Genomic DNA, 21,831 nt, shown 5'->3' with positions numbered 1-21,831 from the left:
AACATCCGTGAGTGTTGTATCGAAACCCGACATATTACTTAGTAATAAGCTAAGGTAAGTAACGTAAGTAATGTATTATGATATAACGTTATAAATTGCCACATTTTTCGTCGAAAGTTTCGCTCGGCGAATATTATATGTATTTTATTCCTTTTTACCGGGCTTTTTGCTTCATAAAATTGATAAAAATAATCTTGAGGGGTCTACATTCCAACTCGTTAAGTTGATGCTTAAAAATTAAAAATCAAATATTCCAGGAATTCCTTGTAATTCCCCCAACCGATATCGCGCAAAGACCGTATTGACTTTTATCCCTCAGTTTTAATTTTCGACATTCCCGTGTGAAAACATAATCTACATTTTTGTATCCCTTCAAACATTTTATCCCTTATATTAATTAAATGCTTTCAACAGGCATAATAAACCGGCATTATTAGAAACATTAAACACTAGCTTTTGACGGCTTCGTTCGCGCTTCCATACAAACATTCAAACCCATTTTAGGAAAGTGGGGAGCAACAAAAAATATCTTTTCACCACACCAACTGACAAAGGCTTTCTTTGCTATTTGAAAACAGATAGCAAAATTGCATTTTATCCACAAGAGTGCAAAGTAATTTCATACAAATTTTAACTTGATGTCTAAAGCTGGGTGTTGGGATTCACGTATAAATGATGATTTTGAATCCTAAACGTTAAATAAATTGAAGTTTTATTTATTTTGATGTTTTACAGTTCATATTTTCATAGTGTTGGTGTGGTGAAAAATTTTGTGTTTCACTCGGTGGCAAAGTTTGTTTAACCTTCGTGCCTTGAAACCCTCGCAACGCTCAAGATTCCACTTTTTGAACCACTCGCTACGCTCGCGGTTCAATATTGGAATCTTTCGCTTGCTCGGGTATCAATATTGGCACGTGCGGTTAAACAACAACTTTGCCCCCTTGTAAAACAAATAACTATTTTCCTCTCACTAGCTCGGAAACACGTGTTTTGTCCTTTAATACCAGCGGGTAAAAACGCATTTTATCCACTAGTGGGTAAAGTAATTTGACCTTGAATAAAGTCAAATTACCTGCTTTAAAATTGATAAAAGTAGGTGAATCTAGTAATAAAGATGATTTACCACCTGTGGAACTACTGGAAACAGTGATAAACGCATTTTTTGCGTTGTAGTTTCCTCCCTATAGTGAGAGGAAAAGTTTTGTGTTACACACGGGTGCAAATGTATTTTACTTCTCGTGTGTTAAAAAACAACTTTGCCCCCTTGTATAACAAATAATTAATGTCACTCTGCCTCTGCAGCCCTTCGACTATCACCACTTAAAAAATAACGTCAATTCATCGCTTCGTTTTGCCGTGAAATGAAAAAATAAATTGCAATGAGTTTCCAAAAAGTATTTTATTGAGTGCCTGAGAATCTAGCATGGCAATTTATTTTATTTGCGTGGTACATCGCAACGAATATACTAGTTATTAGGAGGGATATTTTGATAGAAGCTTTCAAAACGTATTCGATTTTTTTTTTATCGAAATAATCCCTAATTTCTAAATCCCCCAATCTAGGGTGAACAGGCATCTTCTGGGCGTGCTCACTCCATTGTAGGCCACGTCTTTGCCTTTGACTAGTCTGTGGCCAAGAGTAAGCCCATTTATAAACCATGAAAAAATCTATTTGCGAATTTTAAAGAGAGGCATCGTTTTAAAGTCTGAAAATTCAGCGCTATCTTGTTTGTTTATCTTCAGAATCTGTCGCACATCCTAAATACGTCGCACGTAGTGAATTAAAGCACGATAGTACTCTTTATTATTCTGTGATTAAAGACTGTTCACGGTGAAATCTGGCCATACATAACATGGCAAATCTTTTAATAGAAAATCAATTTTCAAGCAGGACCGTTTCCAAATAATTTGTGGATATCAACCTACAAATTAAAGATATAAACATACCGTAACGTTAGTTGGTCTATGAATTTTAGCCTCAAGCCCTCGAGCCCATGGGAGATCTTTTTTTCGGGTTATTCAGGTCCACGGTGTATAATTTACAATTGTTTTTTCAAGTAGCTTACGAGTCTAATAAACCATTCTATTATTTACGTAAATGTAGTTTTGAACCATTACAAATGCGCGCGGGAATTATAGTTTTATAAGGAAAAAACTCAAACAACGTAACAATAGTATATACCTTACGCACGAAACCAGCCCTATTTAAGTAGGTAATTATTCATGAACATGTCAGTGCAACTCCGGTGCCCAATAAGTGATTTTTAAATCATGGCCGGGCTTATCAAAGCAGCATTGCTGTTCAAAATATTGGTTGTCCAAGGGAGCGTTTTTCACGCAAAAAACTACCTGAAATCCTCAAACCATGTTGAACGCTATGAAAGTACATATTCAGAGTATTCTGATGACTTTGGCAATGCTTTAAACTTTGATGTCGGAGAAAAATTCATACCAAGATTTAAACACAACCGTGTTGGTAATCGGAAATTGATACCTGATTGGTTTCGGAAACCGGAGCTCATGGGACCAGTTGGCTATAGTCCCATTGGTTCAGTTCCCCATTGGCCATCACCTAACGGTCAAGGCAGAATCGGTTTTCCAGCCAGGAGGAACCCGGATAGTAACAGGAGGAACAGGTTGTGTCAAAACATCAAGGGGTTGCCGACCCCTGAGTCAGGCTGTTGTGGTGTGGAAGCGACACGTAAGTCATTATCATTACAATGTATTTTCAAAACAATAGATTTGTCATGACAACTAAGAGAGGCGATAGGTAGTAACTAAGTAGGTAATTTTAATTTATTAAAAAAAATGTGTAACTATGCATATCATGTATTTTTTCTTCACTTCCTTGGATCATACTTTTACTAAATTCATTCTGGTATAGGGACACATTCCCAAATACGTCTGTTTATTTATCTGAAATGGTAAGATGATTATAGCTTCCATAAAAACTGTAAGTGGTAACTAATTAACCACTCTTAATCATGGAATTAATTTCCAAAATTTCTTTTAAAAAGCCAGGATATTAGTTATAAGGAAGATAGCGATTATTATGACTAGTCAGCGATAGGCAACGATATTTTCTTTGGCTAAAACCCACAACTTTATTTTACAGGATTCCCGATTCAAGATCAGTATCCAGGTTATCCCAATGGTCCGCTCTGGGCAGGATTATTTAACGACCGCCATCGACGGTCAACTGACAGCAATGAACCGCCTCATAAAATGATAAGAGGTAGGATAGAACGTAAGATATTTCAGGTGTAAATCATCATTCATCATGCATCATCATGTTAATGAATAGTTATAAGTACTTAATATAAGAGTGCATAACCTCGCCGTTAAACTTTGGTTTGGCGAAATTGTAGCAGTAAGCATCTTTGTAGTGTTATTAGAAATGAATTAAAAAAAAAACATCATCCGTCTGCTCTTGTCCAAGTCATTTGGGGTCGGCGCAGCATGTCCTTCTCTTTACTTAATATCTCTCTATTTCCCATCATATCATCATTCACTTGTTTCCGTTTCCTAATTATCATCGTTCACACATTCGATCCAACTTTTCCTCGGTTTTCCTCTCCCACCAATACATTAAGTACTTACCTACTTCCTCCCACATTCATTCAAAATATATTGTGTTGTGCATTAGGGTAATTTCGAAGAACAGAAACGCTCGGGTAATTTCGATAGGGGAATCCTGATATGATGGAAATAATGGTGATTTTTATGTGATTTTCGAAATTACCCAAATGCACCCTACTTTTTATACTTTTTTACATAGAAAAACAAACACAAAAAACACAAAACATAGCTAATACAGAGTAAATAAAATAAAATATCTCAATATTATACGAGATTTGTTAAGATAAGAAATCCTAAAATTCATCGTATTTAAGTACTTGGTTATTTTTAAGCCTTTTGCCTTACTTTTTTCCTGCTTTTACCTATTTTATTATTGAAATAGACTCCTAAATGCACGGATTTTAGTTCGCTCGTAAGAAACGTGCAATTTTACGAGGTCGTTCACCTAAAGTGCACTCAATAGAAGTAATGGAGCCAGTAGGCCTAGCACATGATGGCCGCGAGAGTATGTCGCCGCGAGATAGATGACACGTCTTCTTCTAACTGTATTAATGACATAAGGACGGGTAGTCTATCTCGCGGCGACATACTCTCGCGGCCATCATGTGCTAGGCCTACAGGAAATTAAGTTTGGAAACGAGGAACTCCTTCACTACAGAGACTTCCTTATACCAATGTCAATGATTAAATTTGTCCAAATTATTGAGATGACGGACGTTTTTCCTGTTTTCCGGGAGGGTCTTTGATAGTATACATATTATAGTAACACGTTTATATTAAATACAATAAAATATATAAACGCGTTACTCGCATCAGAATCAGAATGTGATTATTTGCAAGTAGTTCTGTTGGTTGGATGAAGTTCTGCGAGATGATGGATAAGCATGAATTTTCTGTCTTGTATTAGTTAAACTGCCTTGGATTTATGTGTAAATATTGACCATTATTACGCTCTGAGGCAATCCGTCATCGCTGCGTTTCGTTCTCGATTTTAACTTGTCAAACTTGGCAACTTGTCTCTGTATTGCATTATTCGAATTGGAATGCATAACGCTTATTACTTTGTTCGACAATGTTGCTAAAATCGGTGGTTGTCAATACTCCCTTCAATTCACTGGTACAATCCCTATATATTGTCGCATGAACAGTTGTTGTGGATGGCTTCGCACAGCAATCTTCCACTCGCCTGGCGAAGTATGCGTTCACTGCTGAAAATGTCTTTCTTCGAAGCTATCTTCAGATCTTCACGCTTGTATATAAGATAAAAAAATAAATTTCACATTGTAGTTATCCACTGCAATGCTGTGTACATTTTTTCAATTCAATAAAATAAGATGAAACACTAAGATTGACCAATTCATTTCATCAATTCTACAGGTGGTCGAGCGACGGATTTGCATCAGCTGCCGTGGACGGTGCGACTGGCGATCAACCCTCGGTTGAAGGGTCTGCACAGCCCGGACTACTGTGGCGGGACCATCATAAGCTCCCGATATGTACTCACTGCTGCCCACTGCCTGCATAATACATTTAAAGACATTTCGCAGTAAGTAGATATTCCGCGAATTCGCACGAAGCGCTTTGCTTCTTCTTTTCTTATGCGCACTGCCAAGGAGTGGAATTCCTTGCCGGCGGCTATATTTCCGAGCTCATATAACCCGGCAAATCGGCTTCAAATTAAGAGTGAACAGGCATCTTCTGGGCGAGCTCACTCCATTGTAGGCCACGTCTTTGCCTTCGGCTAGTCTGTGGCCAAGAGTAAGCCCATTTATAAAAAAAAAGTAACGCAACAGATTTTGCGCACATACTAATCGGTTACTCTTACTACTTACAATGTGACCCGAGGGGCAGAGTTAGGTAAATAGCGTGAAACATAAAATTTCAACTGACGTAGGTACTTATTATTTTGTCAGAAATTTCAAGCAAACGATCTTACTTTTAATCAATTTTTCGAAGGTATACCTTAGATGTGCATAATCATATTAATGTGCGCATATTATATTGCGTATAACCAAATAAAATATTGTTAGTTAATTGCGTACGATCCTCAAACCGCTTTATTAAACCTGTATTTTCTTAATTTCAGACTTGAAGTTTTCTTAGCTGAGTACGACACTAACACCTACCCAGAGGATTGCATCACGGGCAACGGAAAGAAGGACTGCATTCACAATATAGTGAAGAAAGTCGAGCACGTGATCATTCACAAAGATTACAACGACACCTACTTGCAGAATGATGTCGCACTCTTGAGGCTCAGCTCCGATATACCCTACACAGGTGAGCAGTGTAAAATCACGCAAGCACATACAATCACGGACCAAGAGTGGCACTGTAATTTTTATATACATCTCATACATATATAAACTAAAGACTATATTCCTAAACGGGGTAGGCAGAGCACAAGTGCTCAAGTTACAGTGCCACTTTTGGTCCGTAAATGTTCGTCGTTAAATATTATGGAAGCAGGTAGGTATCTAGGTATACATTAAGAACATGCATTCTCGTTTGTAAACTCTCTAGCATTCCTTAGTATACATATGATAGTGATACCTACCAATTAATTTTGTTTGTAGATCTCATATTTAAAGCCTGATTTGAAATATATGACTACAGTCTACACGCCATCTTGCGGAATTTTATTAGAACTATTTTCTTCATACTATACTGAACTGTCACCGCAATCCGCATACATCAGAATAACATTGCCCTCTTGACAGTAGTCATATATTTCTGGTCGAAGGGTACGTCGCCGAATGGCAAAAACGCTCACGAAATGCTCACGAAACGAAACGCTCGTAGATATCTATCTCTATCGCTCTTGCGTATTGGCGCGACGAGCCAGACTACCTTTCGCTGCGTTTCGTTTTCGTTTCGCGTCACAGAAATGCCATTCGGCTACTACACAAGCCTTTACTAACATCTTGATGTCCAAAAACACTTCGTCTTCGAAACATTTTAATTAAAATGACTTATAACAGGTATAACTGAAAATAATCAAAATTAAATCTTAATTATTCTACAGACTTCATCAGACCAATATGCTTGCCATCCCAAGACATAGCAGATGTAAATGGTGAAAACATCATCATCGCCGGATGGGGTTTGGACGGCAAAAAGGAGACCAATTTAAAACAGGCAGCGAATGTCAACTACGTGTCAAATGTAAAATGTAAAGAACAGTATTCTTATAAAGATGATAGTATGTTCTGCAGCATCGGAGACCATGGGGAGGATATATGTCACGGGGACTCCGGGGGACCTTTGATGGTGTTGTCGGAAAATAAATATTTCCTGTCCGGTGTCGTGAGTGGTAAGAGAGGCGACCATGAATGCGGATCTAGTGTGTCTTCTTTGTTCAATAATGTTTTCTTTCATAAAGACTGGATCGTTGAACATGTTAAATAAACACAGGAAAATAGATAAAAATTCTTAACGCTCCATATATCAGTGGAATTTTACTGTTCATTGTTTCATAAAGTATTCATGGAGAATCGTTTTATATAAAATTGGATATTGATCCGGAACAATTGATGGTTCTTCGTGAATAAACCTTTTAATTGTATAGAATCATAAATCATATAGCTATGTCTTTTCTAGTAATTTCAATGATCCATGAGTTCTAGTAGGATAAGATAATTACAACAATTCCTTGCAAATCTGTGTGTAGCCTTACTCGACTGTATGTATAAGTATAAGTAATTTGGTGACCGAAGAGCTGGCGACTTCCTCGCACAACGTATCAGCATTGCGATACAGCGAGGAAATGTCGCCAGTCCAGTATCCTTGGTACAATGCCGCAAGGGCCTATTTTAGACATTAGCTAGCTTTTAAGTTTAGTCTTAGTTTCTTATATAATTATGTAAATATGTTCATGTAAATAAAGAGATTTTAATGTTCCTATTAATTTGTAGACTCCAAATGTGATTATCCAATAAAGAAAAAAAATCTATTGTAAATAAACAATTTCAAGTAAATCAAAATACTATTATTTATGCCGCTGACTGACAATGTAGGTACATATTTGGTTCAAATGAAAGAACATCTACACCATAAAATAACTAGTGGCTCTGGGAGCTGTAGACCTTCGCGAAATGCTTAGAGAACGCAAAACTGAAAGCTAATTAAGTGATTATCGCAGTCAAGTCATGACCTCATGACAGCAACAGTTTTAAAGCGACATATACTCGTACGCTATAGGCACTCAACTCAAGCCCTTAACGGCAATTTCTGCATTTAACATATAAAAACTGTTGGGCTATCATGCTTGCACTTTTATCACTTATCAATGTGGATAAGACATATGTCAATCTCACACTGACTAACTTGCCACAACGTGACGGATGCTTTATCCGCGTAGATAAGTGATAAAATGGCAAGTCCTGCCCTTGGTTTTGTTATCATCTTTTGTTTTGTAATCGTGTCGACGCTAGCCCGCAAAGTGGGCTTTTCGCTTCTAAGCGTCACACGAAAATCCTAACTTAGTTTGGATATTTAATAGGTCTTTCTTTTTTCGGGGGCTGGGCCCCCCAAGACCGCCCCCCCCCCCTTATAATCACTCTTGTTCGTCGCAAGAAAACCTTAACCTAACTTATTTTCAATAGGTATTACGTTGGTACTTCGTGGGGGCTACCAACCCCCCCCCCCCCCCCCCGAGCCCCGGGGTGGGTGTTTCGCCGCAAGAAAACCCTAACTTCTTTTCAATAAGTACAACGGTGGTATTTCTTTCTTCGCCCCTCGTCGTCCACAATTTGTAAGCGTGTCGACGCTAGCCCGCGAAGTGGGTTGCTTATTTTCGCTTTTCAGGGTCACAAGAACACCTAACCTTACTTAGTTTGGATACTTAATTGGTGTTTCTATTTTGCGGGGCTGCGCCTCCGAGCCCCCCTTATTTTCGATCTTAAACTTCGCAAGTAAACCCTAACCTAACTTATTTTCAATACGTACTACGTGGTATTTCTTTTTGGAGCCCCTCTTGTGGGTGCTTCTCCCCTCGTCGTCCATTTTGGTTTTGTTATCAATTTTCGATTTGTAAGGGTGTCGACGCTAGCCCGCGAAGTGGGCTGCCTATTTTCGCTTTTCATTTGCGCCGAGCCCCCCCCCCCCCCCCTTATTTTCGATCTTAAACTTCGCAAGAAAACCCTAACCTAACTTATTTTCAATACGTACTACGTGGTATTTATTTTTGGCGGGGGGCTTCGCCCCCCGAGCCCCCTTGTGGGTGCTTCGCCCCTCGTCGTCCATTTTGGCTTTGTTATCAATTTTCGATTTCTAAGGGTGTCGACGCTAGCCCGCGAAGTGGGCTGCCTATTTTCGCTTTTCAGGGTCACAAGAAAACCTTAACCTTACTTAGTTTGGATACTTAATCGGTATTTCTATTTTGCGGGGGCTGCGCCCCCCGAGCCCCCCTTATTTTCCCTCTTAAGGGTCGCAACAAAACTTTAACCTTACTTAGTTTGGATACTTAATTGATCTTTCTTTTTTGCGGGGGCTGCGCCCCCCGAGCCCCCCTTATCTTCGCTCTTAAGCGTCGTAAAAAAGACCCTAACCTAACTTATATTCAATACGTAAGACGTTGGTATTTCTTTTTGGCGGGGGCTTCGCCCCCGAGCCCCCTTGTGGATGCTTCGCCCCTCGTGGTCCATTTTGTTTTTCTTATCAATTTTGGATTTGTAAGCGTGTCGACGCTAGCCCGCGAAGTGGGTTGCCTATTTTAGCTTTTCAGGGTCACAAGATAACCCTAACCTTACTTAGTTTGGATACTTAATCGGTATTTCTATTTTGCGGGGGCTGCGCCCCCGAGCCCCCCCTTATCTTCGCTCTTAAGCGTCGTAAAAAAGACCCTAACCTAACTTATTTTCAATACGTACTACGTTGGTATTTATTTTTGGCGGGGGGCTTTGCCCCCCGAGCCCCCTTGTGGATGCTTCGCTCCTCGTGGTCCATTTTGTTTTTCATATCAATTTTGGATTTGTAAGCGTGTCGACGCTAGCCCGCGAAGTGGGTTGCCTATTTTCGCTTTTCAGGGTCACAAGAAAACCCTAACCTTACTTAGTTTGGATACTTAATCGGTATTTCTATTTTGCGGGGGCTGCGCCTCCCGAGCCCCCCCCTTATTTTCGATCTTAAACTTCGCAAGAAAACCCTAATTTATTTTCAATACGTTCTACGTGGTATTTATTTTTGGCGGGGGCTTCGCCCCCGAGCCCCCTTGTGGGTGCTTCCCCCTCGTCGTCCATTTTGGTTTTGTTATCAGTTTTTGTTTTGTAAACGTGTCGACGGTAGCCCGCGAAGTGGGTTTCCTATTTTCGCTTTTAAGGGCCGCAAGAAAACCCTAACCCAACTATTTTAAATACTACGGTCATACGATGCATCGCCAACTCACTAATTCAATCTATTTGAAAGTGGCTGCACATAACACTTAAATTCGCTTCGATTAGTACAAACCACGGTGGTGCAGTGTCATTCATGGTACATTTTTGCCCTCACGCTAGTCATATTTCTAGGTTCGATTCCCGGCAAATGCAAAACTTTTTGTATTTTTATTTTTATTATTTTTCTTCTTGTTGCCAACAGCTATCATAATTATGTTACGAAGTTTCACTTATGCCGCGCGGAGGGACTCCACGCACAAATTTTTAATGTTTGCGTCCGTTTTCTTTAGTCAAACCAGAGAGTATAGAGTCTTAGTCAGACGAAGTTATATAGGTCTTTGGTCAGACACAATTTTGTTGATTTTTCCGAGGTAAGTTTTTATCTTCTGTTTAACGCCATCTGTGAGAATATTGTGGCGTGACGTTGTAGGAGAGGCATCGTAATTATTTCAGCTCATCCTTTCTATATCAAATTGGTTAGTACTTATTTTTTTTTGTACTTCAAAATTATTAAGCACTGGATCATAAAAAATAAATATAAATAGTCTTGTTACATAATTAAATTTTACGAGAATCGGTTGAATAGAGGAAAATATACGGACATAAAAATGCAAATTTCGATCATCAAGCAAACAGGATTTTAAATAATTAATTGAAATACGGTTGTACTCACGTTATTATATCGCTATTGCTGCGACATGTTTCGGGCCAATCGGAGGCCCCTCTTCAGGCGTATAGGAGTTCACGCGACGGCTAGACTCCGCAGACTGCGGACTGCGGTCTGCGGAGTCTAGCCGTCGCGTGAACTCCTATACGCCTGAAGAGGGGCCCGAAACATGTCGCAGCAATAGCGATATAATAACGTGAGTACAACCGTATTTCAATTAATTATTTGAATATGTCTCACGGAAGTTTAACGTGTAAAACAGGATTTTACTTTCTACTGAAAAAAAAAAGATTATATGTATATAAAATGTATATATCGCTTAGTTGGTTAAAATATAATTATTATAATAAAAAAATCAAATGCAAAAAAAATACAAAAATTATGGCACCTGGAGGATTCGAACGCAGAACTTGGTGATTAGAAATTTGAAAAAAAGCACGGTGACTTAACACTGAGCCACCCTAACACATACGTAGATTGGCGAAATTAAAATGCTTATTCTCATGCAAAATTACATATTTTTACATCTACCGTCTAAACCTGTGTTCTAAAACGTCTGATTTTTTTGCCAAGCACTCTATATACATGCATCTAAAAGACAAGACTTTTAAGATATCGATACGGCTAAAAGTTAAGGCGTGAGGCCCCATGACTTTGTAATTTTTTACAATTTCCAAAATCTGGGACGACAAAAAAAATTTATTGAGTCATAGAATCTGGTCACAAAATTTCACGCGAATCGGTTGGGAAATGCGAGCTGTAGAGCGAGACATCCGGACATACAAAAGCAAACTGCTTGAGTTAAAACGTAGCCCTTGCTTCGCTGCGGTCAATGATGCCTCGAAAAATATTAATAAATATAATTTATAAGAAAAAAAATCCGCCGCCTTTGGGGTTCTGGTGAAAGCTACTTGCGAATGTTGGATTATGTAGAAATGTGTAGGTATTTTTTAAAACTGCTTTTAATGCTTTAATTATTTGATGGCAACACAAATGAATATACGTATACCGTTAAGGTTTGAGGAGTTTCCTCAATTCCTCATGAATCCGATTATAAGAAATCGAAGCTTGACAAAATTTGACTTGAAAACTCAATACTTATTCTTAACAAACATAACTAAATAAATGTCACTGTTCTGAACTTAAATGCATGATATTCTTATAAAAATACCAAAGTCACTATAACGTTCAGATTTGAGGAGTTCGGTTCTGACCATCATCAGCAGTTCCTCTGCACCAAATGTCACTGTTCTGGACGTAAGTGCATGCTGTTCTTATAAAAATACCAAAGTCATTAAATTAAGCGTGCCGTTCAGATTTGAGGAGTTCCGTTTTGGCCATCATCAGCAGTTCCACTGCACCAAATGTCACTGTTCCGTACGTAAATGCATGCTGTTCCTTAAAAAAACACAAAAATCACCATATGTGTGCCTTTCAGATTTGAGGAGTTCCCTCGATTTCTCCAGGATCTCATCTTCAGAACTGGGTTCTGAGAAAAATGGGACCAATCTGTATGCATATACATTCAATCGAAAAAAAAAATCGGTCCAGTAAATACGGAGATATCGTGAAACAAACATAAAAAAAAATAGAAAAACATACAGACGAATTGAGAACCACCTTCCTTGAGAGATTTGAGGCGGCGGTAAAAATACGTAGAAATTCAGACAATAAACATCCGGACGAACATTATCGGTGTCCACATATTCTATTTATTATGTAAAATGTGTTAATTACATAAAGATCAATTATATTTATTCCAAGAAAATACAACATTTTATGTAAATACTTACGAATAGAATTAGGACTAAACACTGAAAACAATTTAGAGTGGCTAAAGGACCTTTGAAAATATTTTATACCGGCAAAAGGGTCGGAACGACAATGATTTAAAAGTGCGGAATATGCTAATTAATTAGAGAACATTTTCTGAACGTAAATTTTATTCGAGATGTTTTGCTTTGTTTTCAATCAAAAAATATTGAAAAAAACCCCGACTGCGACATAGTAGACTGATTTTCATGAAACATGGCTAAGAACACTCCCGACTAACTCAGATTTCAGACAAAGAAAACTAAATCTAAATCGGTTCATCCGTTCGGGAGCTACGACAGACATACACACACACAGACAGACAAACAGACAGACAGAAAGACGGACAGACAGACAGACAGACAGACACGTCAAACTTATAACACCCCGTCGTTTTGTGTCGGGGGTTAATAAAATAAATATACAGGGTGTCCCGTAAACCAACGCCAGAATTAAAAGGGGTGATAGGACATCTCATTGCTATCTAACAGAATTTTACCTTAATCTAAATGTCTTCGAGATGCTGATACTGTTTTTTTCTTCTTCTTACAAATTAAATGGCCATCGTAACTCCGTTTGTTACCGCCAAAACTACACTGATGAGGCCTACAATTTTTTTAAGAAATAAAATTACAAATTTAAGAATTTAGTTTTATAACAATTATAGTGATGGGCACCTTTGCACCAGGGGTTGCGCGGGGAGGCCTCTTCCAGTAGGTTTTTTTTTATACCTTATGTAAGTTATTAGTTTTAGAGTTATTTAGGTTTCTTAGATTTAATTTAGTTTTATTTGTAGGCTAATTTGTACCTATATTATACGGTTAATTCAATAAATTCGTTATATTATAGTGATTATATCTAAGTTGCTATACCCTCTCAGGGTTTCATGTTGAGACTATTGCAATAAATAATTATTATTTTTTTAGCTACGAACACAACAGTTTAGCCACAGTATAATAAAGAGTACTTATCGTACTGGTTTAGCGGTAACAATAATTTACTGTAAATTTTAGAATTTAATAATAATAATAAAGTCCGGGCTCGAAAGACCCAAGACTTTTAAACGGAGATACGAATAATAATAATATTCCTTATTGTGCACATTAAGTAATTAGATACAACAAGATCAAATAAGAATTTAGTAATTAAAATGGATTCGGCACTTTGTAAAAACAGTTTTATTAAAAGTGATCCATTTAATGTTGCAAGGAATCAGGTAATTTTATACTTACTCATAAAAAAACCAATAACGTTAACCTAACTAACCTTTTAATGAAAATGTAATTTAATGAATACGGAATTGAAAAGCGAAAACCAAGAAGGAAAATCATTCTTTTGTTTATTTTATTACTCACGGGACAATATGCAAACAACAAATGAGGTGAATGTTTAGGAGTCGTTTTAATTAACTAATAATTCCTAATGATGTCCTTGTTTCCGTGTTATATTACCTCTATAATTAAACGTTTTATTTATCCTGTAAAATATTTACATGGTAAGTACTATGACTGACAAACAACATAGGTAGCTTCTTCCTTAAACCTAGTCTATATAACAGCTTTAGATTGAAACATAGGGTACAGTTAGTTGACAACCTCTCTAAGGAGAGGTCAAAATACTGGTCTTGGTTGATTGGCGAAAAGCTATCCATCATGGTTCAGTTGACTCTTTCCTTAGCAGTGGTTGTTCTGTCAGTGCTAGGTCCAGCTTTTGCTGGAGCTGGAGGTGGTAGGCCCGGTTTTGGTCAAGTTGGCTTTGGGGATGGGACCTGCTCAGCTATCCAGGGTATTCTCCCGGATACGAAATCAGGCTGCTGCGGTAAACACGCTGAAGGAGGAGGTTCAGGTAAAATACAAAACATACTTTTTATTTTTAGTTTTTTCTTAGCCTATTAGAGTGTCCCACTGCTGGGCAAAGGCCTCTCCCCGGCTCTCCATAATTCCCGATTCTCCGTTACTTCCGGCCAGTTGCTTAGGAAGTCGTCAAGGTCGTCCCGCCATCTTTGCCTGGGCCTGCCCCGCACACGCTTTTTCGTCGGCATCCACTTGGTGGCTATGTTAGCCCACCTATCCGGATGCATGCGATAGACGTGGCCGGCCCAGTCCCATTTAAGCCTAGCGGTTTTTCTGCCAACGTCAGCAATGCGCGTCTTAGAGCGCAGCGTGGTGTTATCCGTAACACCGTGTTACGGACGCGGTCGGTTCTTTTAACACCTAAAATGCTGCGCTCCATAGCGCGTTGGCAAACCTTCAGTTTGGACTTCTGGTTTTCTGTGAGTGACCATGTTTGTGCACCGTAGGTTAGGACGGGCAGTATACACATGTCGACGAGTTTTCGCTTTAGTGAAAGTGGAAGGTGTCCCTTCATATGCTCCTTCATGGACCAGTAGCTCTTCCAGGCATTATCGACACGGCGTTCGACTTCTTTGTCTTGCCTGTTGCTGAAAAAAACTAGCTGGCCCAAGTAAATGTACTCGTCGAAATATTGTATATTCTGCCCATCTACCTCGACCCTACGTTTCTTGCTGTTGGTCATTACTTAGGTCTTTGCTCGATTTATTTGAAGTCCAACCTGAAGGCTTGCGTTGCTCAGATCTTGGAGCATTTGCTGTAATTCTGATTCCGAAGAGGCGAAAAGGATAATGTCGTCGGCGTAACGAAGGTTTGTTAATCTTCTGTCGCCGATGACTATCCCTCTAGCCTCCCAGGAGACCGCCAGGCTCTTGAAAACTTCTTCAAGGGTGCTAGTAAATAGTTTTGGAGATAGCGAGTCACCCTGTTTGACGCCTCGCTGTATTTGAACAACAACAAAACATACTTATATTACTTATATTATTGCTCTAAAAATTCTTTATTATTAAACCAAAATGAAATATTAGAATAAAATAGACGTCTTGATATTTAAACTAATACACGGTATATGAAATCTAGATCAAAAACATTAAAACACGCATAATGAATATAAATGAGTCGTGATAAAGTTCGTGTCTGTTATTTGCTAAATTATTTTAAAAGATGTTTTTAAGCATATGTTTTTGTAGATGACAACAATGATGGTGGTGATCAAGAAGATAACAATAACGGACCCGACGGCGATGACGGCAATGGACCAGTAGGCGGTGATGGAAATGACCTCGGACCAATAGGTGGTGGCTACGGGCCGGGAGGCGATGGTGACTTCGACTTTGGCCACGGAAATGATTTCGACTTTGGCCATGGAAAGGACTTCGATTTTGGCCACGGCAATGACTTTGACTTCGGAAAGGGCATAGACTTTGATTTCGGAAATAGGGATTGGATCCCTAACGATTGGGGACTAGGCGGCAATGGAATTGGCGATTCTGATTTTGGACGAAATATGTTTAATGGAGAAAATCGTTTTAAGCGTTCAACCGATAAAAATGCTTCCGACATTTCACCAGATAAATATATCATTGGTAATTAAATAACACTTATCTGTGCTTTTAAACTAAGTATTTTTCTGACACGTATTCAAACAATGCTTACAAAATGTGCATAAAATAAATTGCAATATAGCACTGACTTCTGATTGTCGAAAGTGACGTTTCCTTTAACAATTACGTCTTTTACGTGGAGTGGACCTGATGCTTACTGAATTTTGCATTTTTGTCTATTTTAGCTGGCAAACCAGCAGGAATATTGCAGTACCCGTGGCTCGTCCATCTTAACGTGAAGCTCCAGGACAAAATAGTTGGCTGTGGAGGGTCTCTCATCAGCTCCCGACATGTGATCACGGCGGCCCATTGCGTTGATTTCCAAATCGGAAGTTATGAAGAGTGAGTATTGAAAAAAGTTTTAATGGGGCCATTGATGATTTGCTGGCTACGACCACGGTATCAGATCAGTAATAACTCTTCTAACAAGCGTACGCCGGGCGGTATGTATGTATGCACGCCATGTACATACGCAACACATGTAAGTGGATGATGAATTGAGGAAGAAGATTCCTCAAGATCCACTTTTTTAAAAACGTTAAGCGTAATCAATTGAGAATGGAGGAGAGAATGCTTTAAGACTATTTTTTCACAATAAGACGTGATCTATATAAGCTGCCGTCACTGAACTACTATCAAAATACACCCTGTTTTATTTGTTTGTACGGTCAACTTCACAAACATGTTTTCGGGTCAATGTAGCAAATATAGAAGGCCAAGGCCAGGCAATGTTTTCGGGTCAATGTAGCAAATATAGATTTAGAGGAGATAATTACGTAATGTATTTGCGATTGGTTTGTATGTAAATATTTTTATTAACTCGACATGGGTACTGTAAACATCAAAATCGTCACGGATGAGCGGATAGAAAAATAGAGTGCTCGAGGGTATTATTATTAAACAAGAAAGCCCTTGTTTCCCTACCGGCTGGATCAGAGCACAGAAAACAGGTGTAATAAAACTATGGAACTCTGAGACATTAATGATCGAATGATGTTGGACTTTTTAAGATGTATCAAAATTGTACCAATATACACCGTACAAGACACTAGTTCCTTAGAGAAGTTTAGTTTTGTAATTTTAGTTGACGGAAAGGACTCTTACAGTTAACGGAAATCAATAAAAACAGGTTCCATCATTTTTTTTTATGAAATAAAATCTAATTTCTCAAGTAACGCGTAACGAGATATTATCCTTCTAAAACTTCATGAATTCATTGTGTGAAACAAGCTATAAAATGTCCCTGAAACCTAAAGCAGAGGCCCTTAATGCAGGCTACATTTTCCCACTGTATATCGCAATGAAATTGTTTATTGTTTTCAGTGTAAGCGTCTACTTAGCCGAATACAACACAAGGACCTTCCCCACCGATTGCGTGGGAAGACAATGTGTCAAAAATATGGTCATACACCCGGACAGGATAGCCAAGCACCCAAGGTACAATCGCGATGAACTCCACAACGATATAGCCATGATGAGGCTTAGCTCTGCAGCACCCTATACTGGTAAGCCTCTTTATTGTTTTTAAACTAACTATCTAACAGTGGCGGGGCGTGAAAATGTTCGTTGGTAAAGCCGGAGGGGTTTTTGGAATCTGTTTTGTATGGGCTTCTACTACAAATTCTAGAGAATTTTAGGGAACCCGTTGGGAATCGAGTTGTATCGACGCTCCGCCACTGCTATCTAATAACTATTTTGACTCAGTGATCCAATATGAATTTTGACCTTCGAAATGAGAGATCGCCACCTGTCCTGATCCTGCGCAGCCTCTTGCAGCAGACTGAAGTGTAAAGTTAGTGAATTTGAAGCTGACGCATATATATCCGCCGCCACACTCTCCTTCCAGCGATTCCTGGGTCGACCCGCCGGACGGCCACCAGCCGGTCGACCCAAGAACGCTCTCTTTCCCATTCCATGTAGGTAAGTGACCAAACCAGCGAAGTCTGTGGGCATTCGTTTCGCCGATGATATTGGGTTTGGCCACTAATTCTAAGATCACGGCATTTTTCTTTTAACAAAGTAAAATACAATACACAGTATTCTTTCTTTAAATAAATTGGGGATACAAAATGATATTGCGGATGGAACCGCTGAGTATCTTAAGCATAATGATTGTGTCGAGTACCTAAGCAGCTTAACAACTGACGTCTGCAGTCGATACTATTAAGCTTACAATATTTCATAACGCCTGTTTCCCAGAGAGATTTCCACGTACTACGATCCTGGCAGACCTCTTTCGCTTCTTTCATTTGCCTAATCTTACAGATGCCGCTTTAAAGTGTCAGTTTTGAGGTCATAATCCAAGGAGAGGAGCGGCATCGCGTCAGTCACCAAAAACAGCCATTTTTTTCGCGATTTCAGCTTTTGTCGGTCCCATTATAAAAGTTGTTCATTATGACTTCAAAAGTCACTATGCAAAGTGTGTCTGCTGGACCTGTTTAATTCACCCTGTATATTTGATATTAGATGGTAAAAATAAGTAATTACTCTCTTTATTAAAATTCAAACGGCCGAGCACTTTCAGTTTGTGTTGAAGAGAGTTATTTCATTATATTCTTTTAAGGAAAATTACTTCCCGAAACAGAGTGAGCAAACTTTTTTGTTGTTAAAATCAGAATAAAATCAAAGCACATTTCTTATACAATATCCATGCAAACATAGATAATAAATAATTAGAGCGAGCGTTTACTTAGGTACAAATTATCCGATCCAATTTTAATATTGATTCAATAACGGATGTTATGATACAGGTCAATTCTCTATACAAACGCTCTCGACTATTTCCTCCCTGGTTTTTGAAGATAGAGCAATGATTTTTTCAACACAGATTATTATTATTTTTATCTGTGTCGGACTGTTTTGATTTTTTTGCTTTTTTTATTTTAAAAGACGCTAGAGACAATCAAAAATTTCTAAAAACGGCCTTTTTCAATATGGCTCAAAAAAAGGTGTGATACTCAAGATCGGTAACAATTAGCCAAAAAATCTAAACGGTCCGACACAGATTATTTTATTTTTATTCAGATTCTCCGTTCCGTTTAAATAAGTTTTGAAGGAGAAAACAGTCGAGAGCGGAACCTCGATTTTAAAGATGTTTTCGTAATATCTTTTAACTGACTTGTTCTTAATGTACATTTTTTTTTTTTCGATAAATCTAGTTAATAACACTAGTATATTTAACTGAAATTCCCAAATTCCTTTCCATTTTAGTATTTTCGCTCCCGTGGCGTCTTAATACATATGTAAGTAGGTATAAGATATCGATCCTATATCCGATATCGCACCGGATAATGTTAAAACGCACTTAGGAAATGAAATTAAAATATAATATAGAGAATTTTGTTTGATAGTTTCTGAATTTTGCACTTAATATGATTTATTTTATTATTACAGACTACATCCGCCCAATTTGCGTGCCCCGTTTCAACATAAACTCCGGCAAGTTCGAAGGAACCCCTCTGACCGTGGCCGGGTGGGGTCAAACAGAGTCCGGTCAACCATCTACCATCAAACTTCACACGCAAGTCGCTCAAGTGCCCTTAAACAAATGCCGGCGGCATTACCCTGATATCACTGAAGGCCAGCTCTGTGCTGCGGGGAAGAACGGCCAAGATACCTGCATGGGTGATTCTGGAGGGCCAATCATGATGGAACGGGATGGAATATTCTACCTCATTGGGCTGGTCAGTGGGAAACGCTCGGATGCTGGATGCGGATCGCCGGTGCCTACCATGTATACCAATGTGTTCGCGTATACGAAATGGATTCAGGATTTTATGAGAAAATAAGCCTGCAAGGTGTCTAATCTCATAAAGTTTTATATTTTTTTTTATAAAATAAATTGTTTTTCAAATTATTTTTAAAATTTAAAACCTTCAATCGAAACATATAGAATCATTTAAAAAGTTGATTTTTAACAGTTTTCATGAATAATGTTTTCTTATACAATTTGGAAGTTAATGCATTATGTAATGCATCAAATGTAAGTTCTGGTCTAATAAAACTGTTACAAAATTTGATTAATAATTCATTTTAAAATATAGCGAACGGAAGTTAACGGAAAAACAAAACACGGTCTATACATACTTATATTATATATCCATGTTTGTATAAGTCGCTTAGCGACGACATGATTTATATGAATTAAGATATACGACATTTCAGCATGTCTCATTTTGAATGGGATTAACAACTAACTAATGTATTTTGTTTCAAAAAATATTACTAAAAGGTTCATCAGCAGTTCTCATAAAGTTTGTACAATGTACATAGCCACGTCAGCAAATTTTAATTGATCCTATTTTGTTACCAACATTTAGGTCGACTTTCTAAGGAACCTTAATGACGAAATAAAACTTACTAAAATCTCAATATATCAAAAAAAATAGAAATAAAAAAAAATAACTTTTTAAGAACTGCTGTCTTACAAAATTCAAAAGTTTTAGGTCCTGTGTACGCCGCACGAAGCAGAATGAGGCATTGAGCGCGCATTGCGATAGCAACTTCTAAACAAATATTTTGCAAATGTAAACTTCTAACATAAGAAATCAATTTGGAATAAAACAATTAGCTAAAGGTTAGCATTTAATCCATAACGCTGTGTTATGTCTGACCGCGAACCACTCTCAATACGATCGCATTCAGCGCGCATTCCGCTACGCTATCAAAACGTTTTATGTTTGGCTGAGGCTTTATTACGCCAAATTGACCACTGCCCAGCGACCCAAATCAACTAATTAATTCTTCATGGCGCATTTTATCATAATTACCTAACTTAAATCCTGACCAGAAATCAAAGACATATAATAACTCCATCTAGACAGATAAACTCTAAGAAAAAACGTACCTCAGTGCCATACAGAAAAAGGTACGGTGGCCTAGATGGCGTTACACCTTTGGGGGACGCTCGGCTAGATGGCGCTATTAATATTTGAAATTTTAACACATATCAAGATAAGAATATGGGCCAAATTGTCAAAACTGAGGTTCAAAAGTTTTAAGCCTGAGTCAAGAGATGGCAGTCTATGCACTGTGATTAAACATCTTACTTCGACAGTAACTCTCTATAATACTCGATCCTCTTTGCCAGAAATATATGACTACGATACAACATTTCTTTAGAGCTATTTTCTTCATACTAAACTGAACGTTTAAATAACAGCGCCCTCTTATGATAGTCATACCTCTATATTTCTGGTCAGATTTTACCTTTCAGTTCACGTAGGTACTCATAAAATATTAAAATACAAGTTTACAACGATTCTGATAGCCCCGCTAGAGAAATGGATAAGTCACAGAACTTTATTTAGATAGAAGAAACAAGTTCATCTATTTGTATAGGGGCCGAGCGTGTCAAATTTTGTACTGAAGTTGTTTCTTGCCTGTAATTTTAAATATGTCTCAGGCTCTTGATTGTTCATAATTTTTGTGTTGTTGCAATTGAATATCACGTAACGAGGCATTTTTTATGTTTTGATTGACTTCAACTTACAAAAATTGACGCCCGAAAGCTGCAAGCTGCGATTAAAGACGGACAACTCAGTGGATTTCACTGAGTTCATTTGACACGCTAAGTAGATACGTTTGCTTGATCTATGGTATATATGACATCAGATCTGTGGGATAAGTATTTGTCAAAATTTCATCACAGATTTTTTTTTTAACATTTGCACCGACGAGGATTTACGAGTACATTAAACAGTTAAATTACGAGGTACAATTTATAATTAATGTTTTTTTTTGTCGATAGTTCAAATAACTTTAAAGTAGGTATGTAAATGCGTAGCCGAATGCACAAACGCTCACGATAATATCGCTTTCGTAGCTATCTATCTCTATCGCTCTTGCATATTGGCGAGACTGAGCCAGACTACATTTCTGCAGCGTTTCGGTGTCGTTTCGCGTCGCAGAAATGCCATTCGGCTACGGGGCCTGATAAAGGTATA

General features: G+C 38.2%; 1 protein-coding gene across 1 annotated transcript; it reads left to right on the top strand.

The window, feature by feature from the left end:
- The first annotated feature begins 2,256 nt into the window (after positions 1-2,256).
- On the top strand, positions 2,257-19,905 carry LOC125229114. Its single transcript, XM_048133894.1, has 11 exons — positions 2,257-2,701; positions 3,116-3,247; positions 4,957-5,125; positions 5,666-5,859; positions 6,605-6,978; positions 13,642-13,648; positions 13,957-14,277; positions 15,473-15,868; positions 16,072-16,228; positions 17,210-17,391; positions 19,280-19,905. Exons 1-11 carry the CDS (start codon positions 2,272-2,274, stop codon positions 19,672-19,674), a joined length of 2,757 nt encoding a protein of 918 aa, XP_047989851.1. The 5' UTR covers positions 2,257-2,271; the 3' UTR covers positions 19,675-19,905.
- The last annotated feature ends 1,926 nt before the right edge of the window (positions 19,906-21,831 follow it).

The sequence above is a fragment of the Leguminivora glycinivorella genome, chromosome 8 (assembly GCF_023078275.1).
Source record: "Leguminivora glycinivorella isolate SPB_JAAS2020 chromosome 8, LegGlyc_1.1, whole genome shotgun sequence".
Lineage (NCBI taxonomy): Eukaryota > Metazoa > Arthropoda > Insecta > Lepidoptera > Tortricidae > Leguminivora > Leguminivora glycinivorella.
The sequence above is the reverse complement of the archived record's forward strand: the minus strand, read 5'-3'. Positions and strand labels throughout refer to the sequence as shown.

Excerpts from the sequence above, each read along its gene's own strand:
- LOC125229114 (XM_048133894.1), top strand. The coding sequence starts at position 2,272 with ATGGCCGGGCTTATCAAAGCAGCATTGCTGTTCAAAATATTGGTTGTC. Across the intron at positions 3,248-4,956 it reads GATAAGAGGTAGGATAGAAC|GTGGTCGAGCGACGGATTTG; the intron begins GTAAGATATTTC and ends TCAATTCTACAG. Across the intron at positions 17,392-19,279 it reads CTCTGCAGCACCCTATACTG|ACTACATCCGCCCAATTTGC; the intron begins GTAAGCCTCTTT and ends TTATTATTACAG.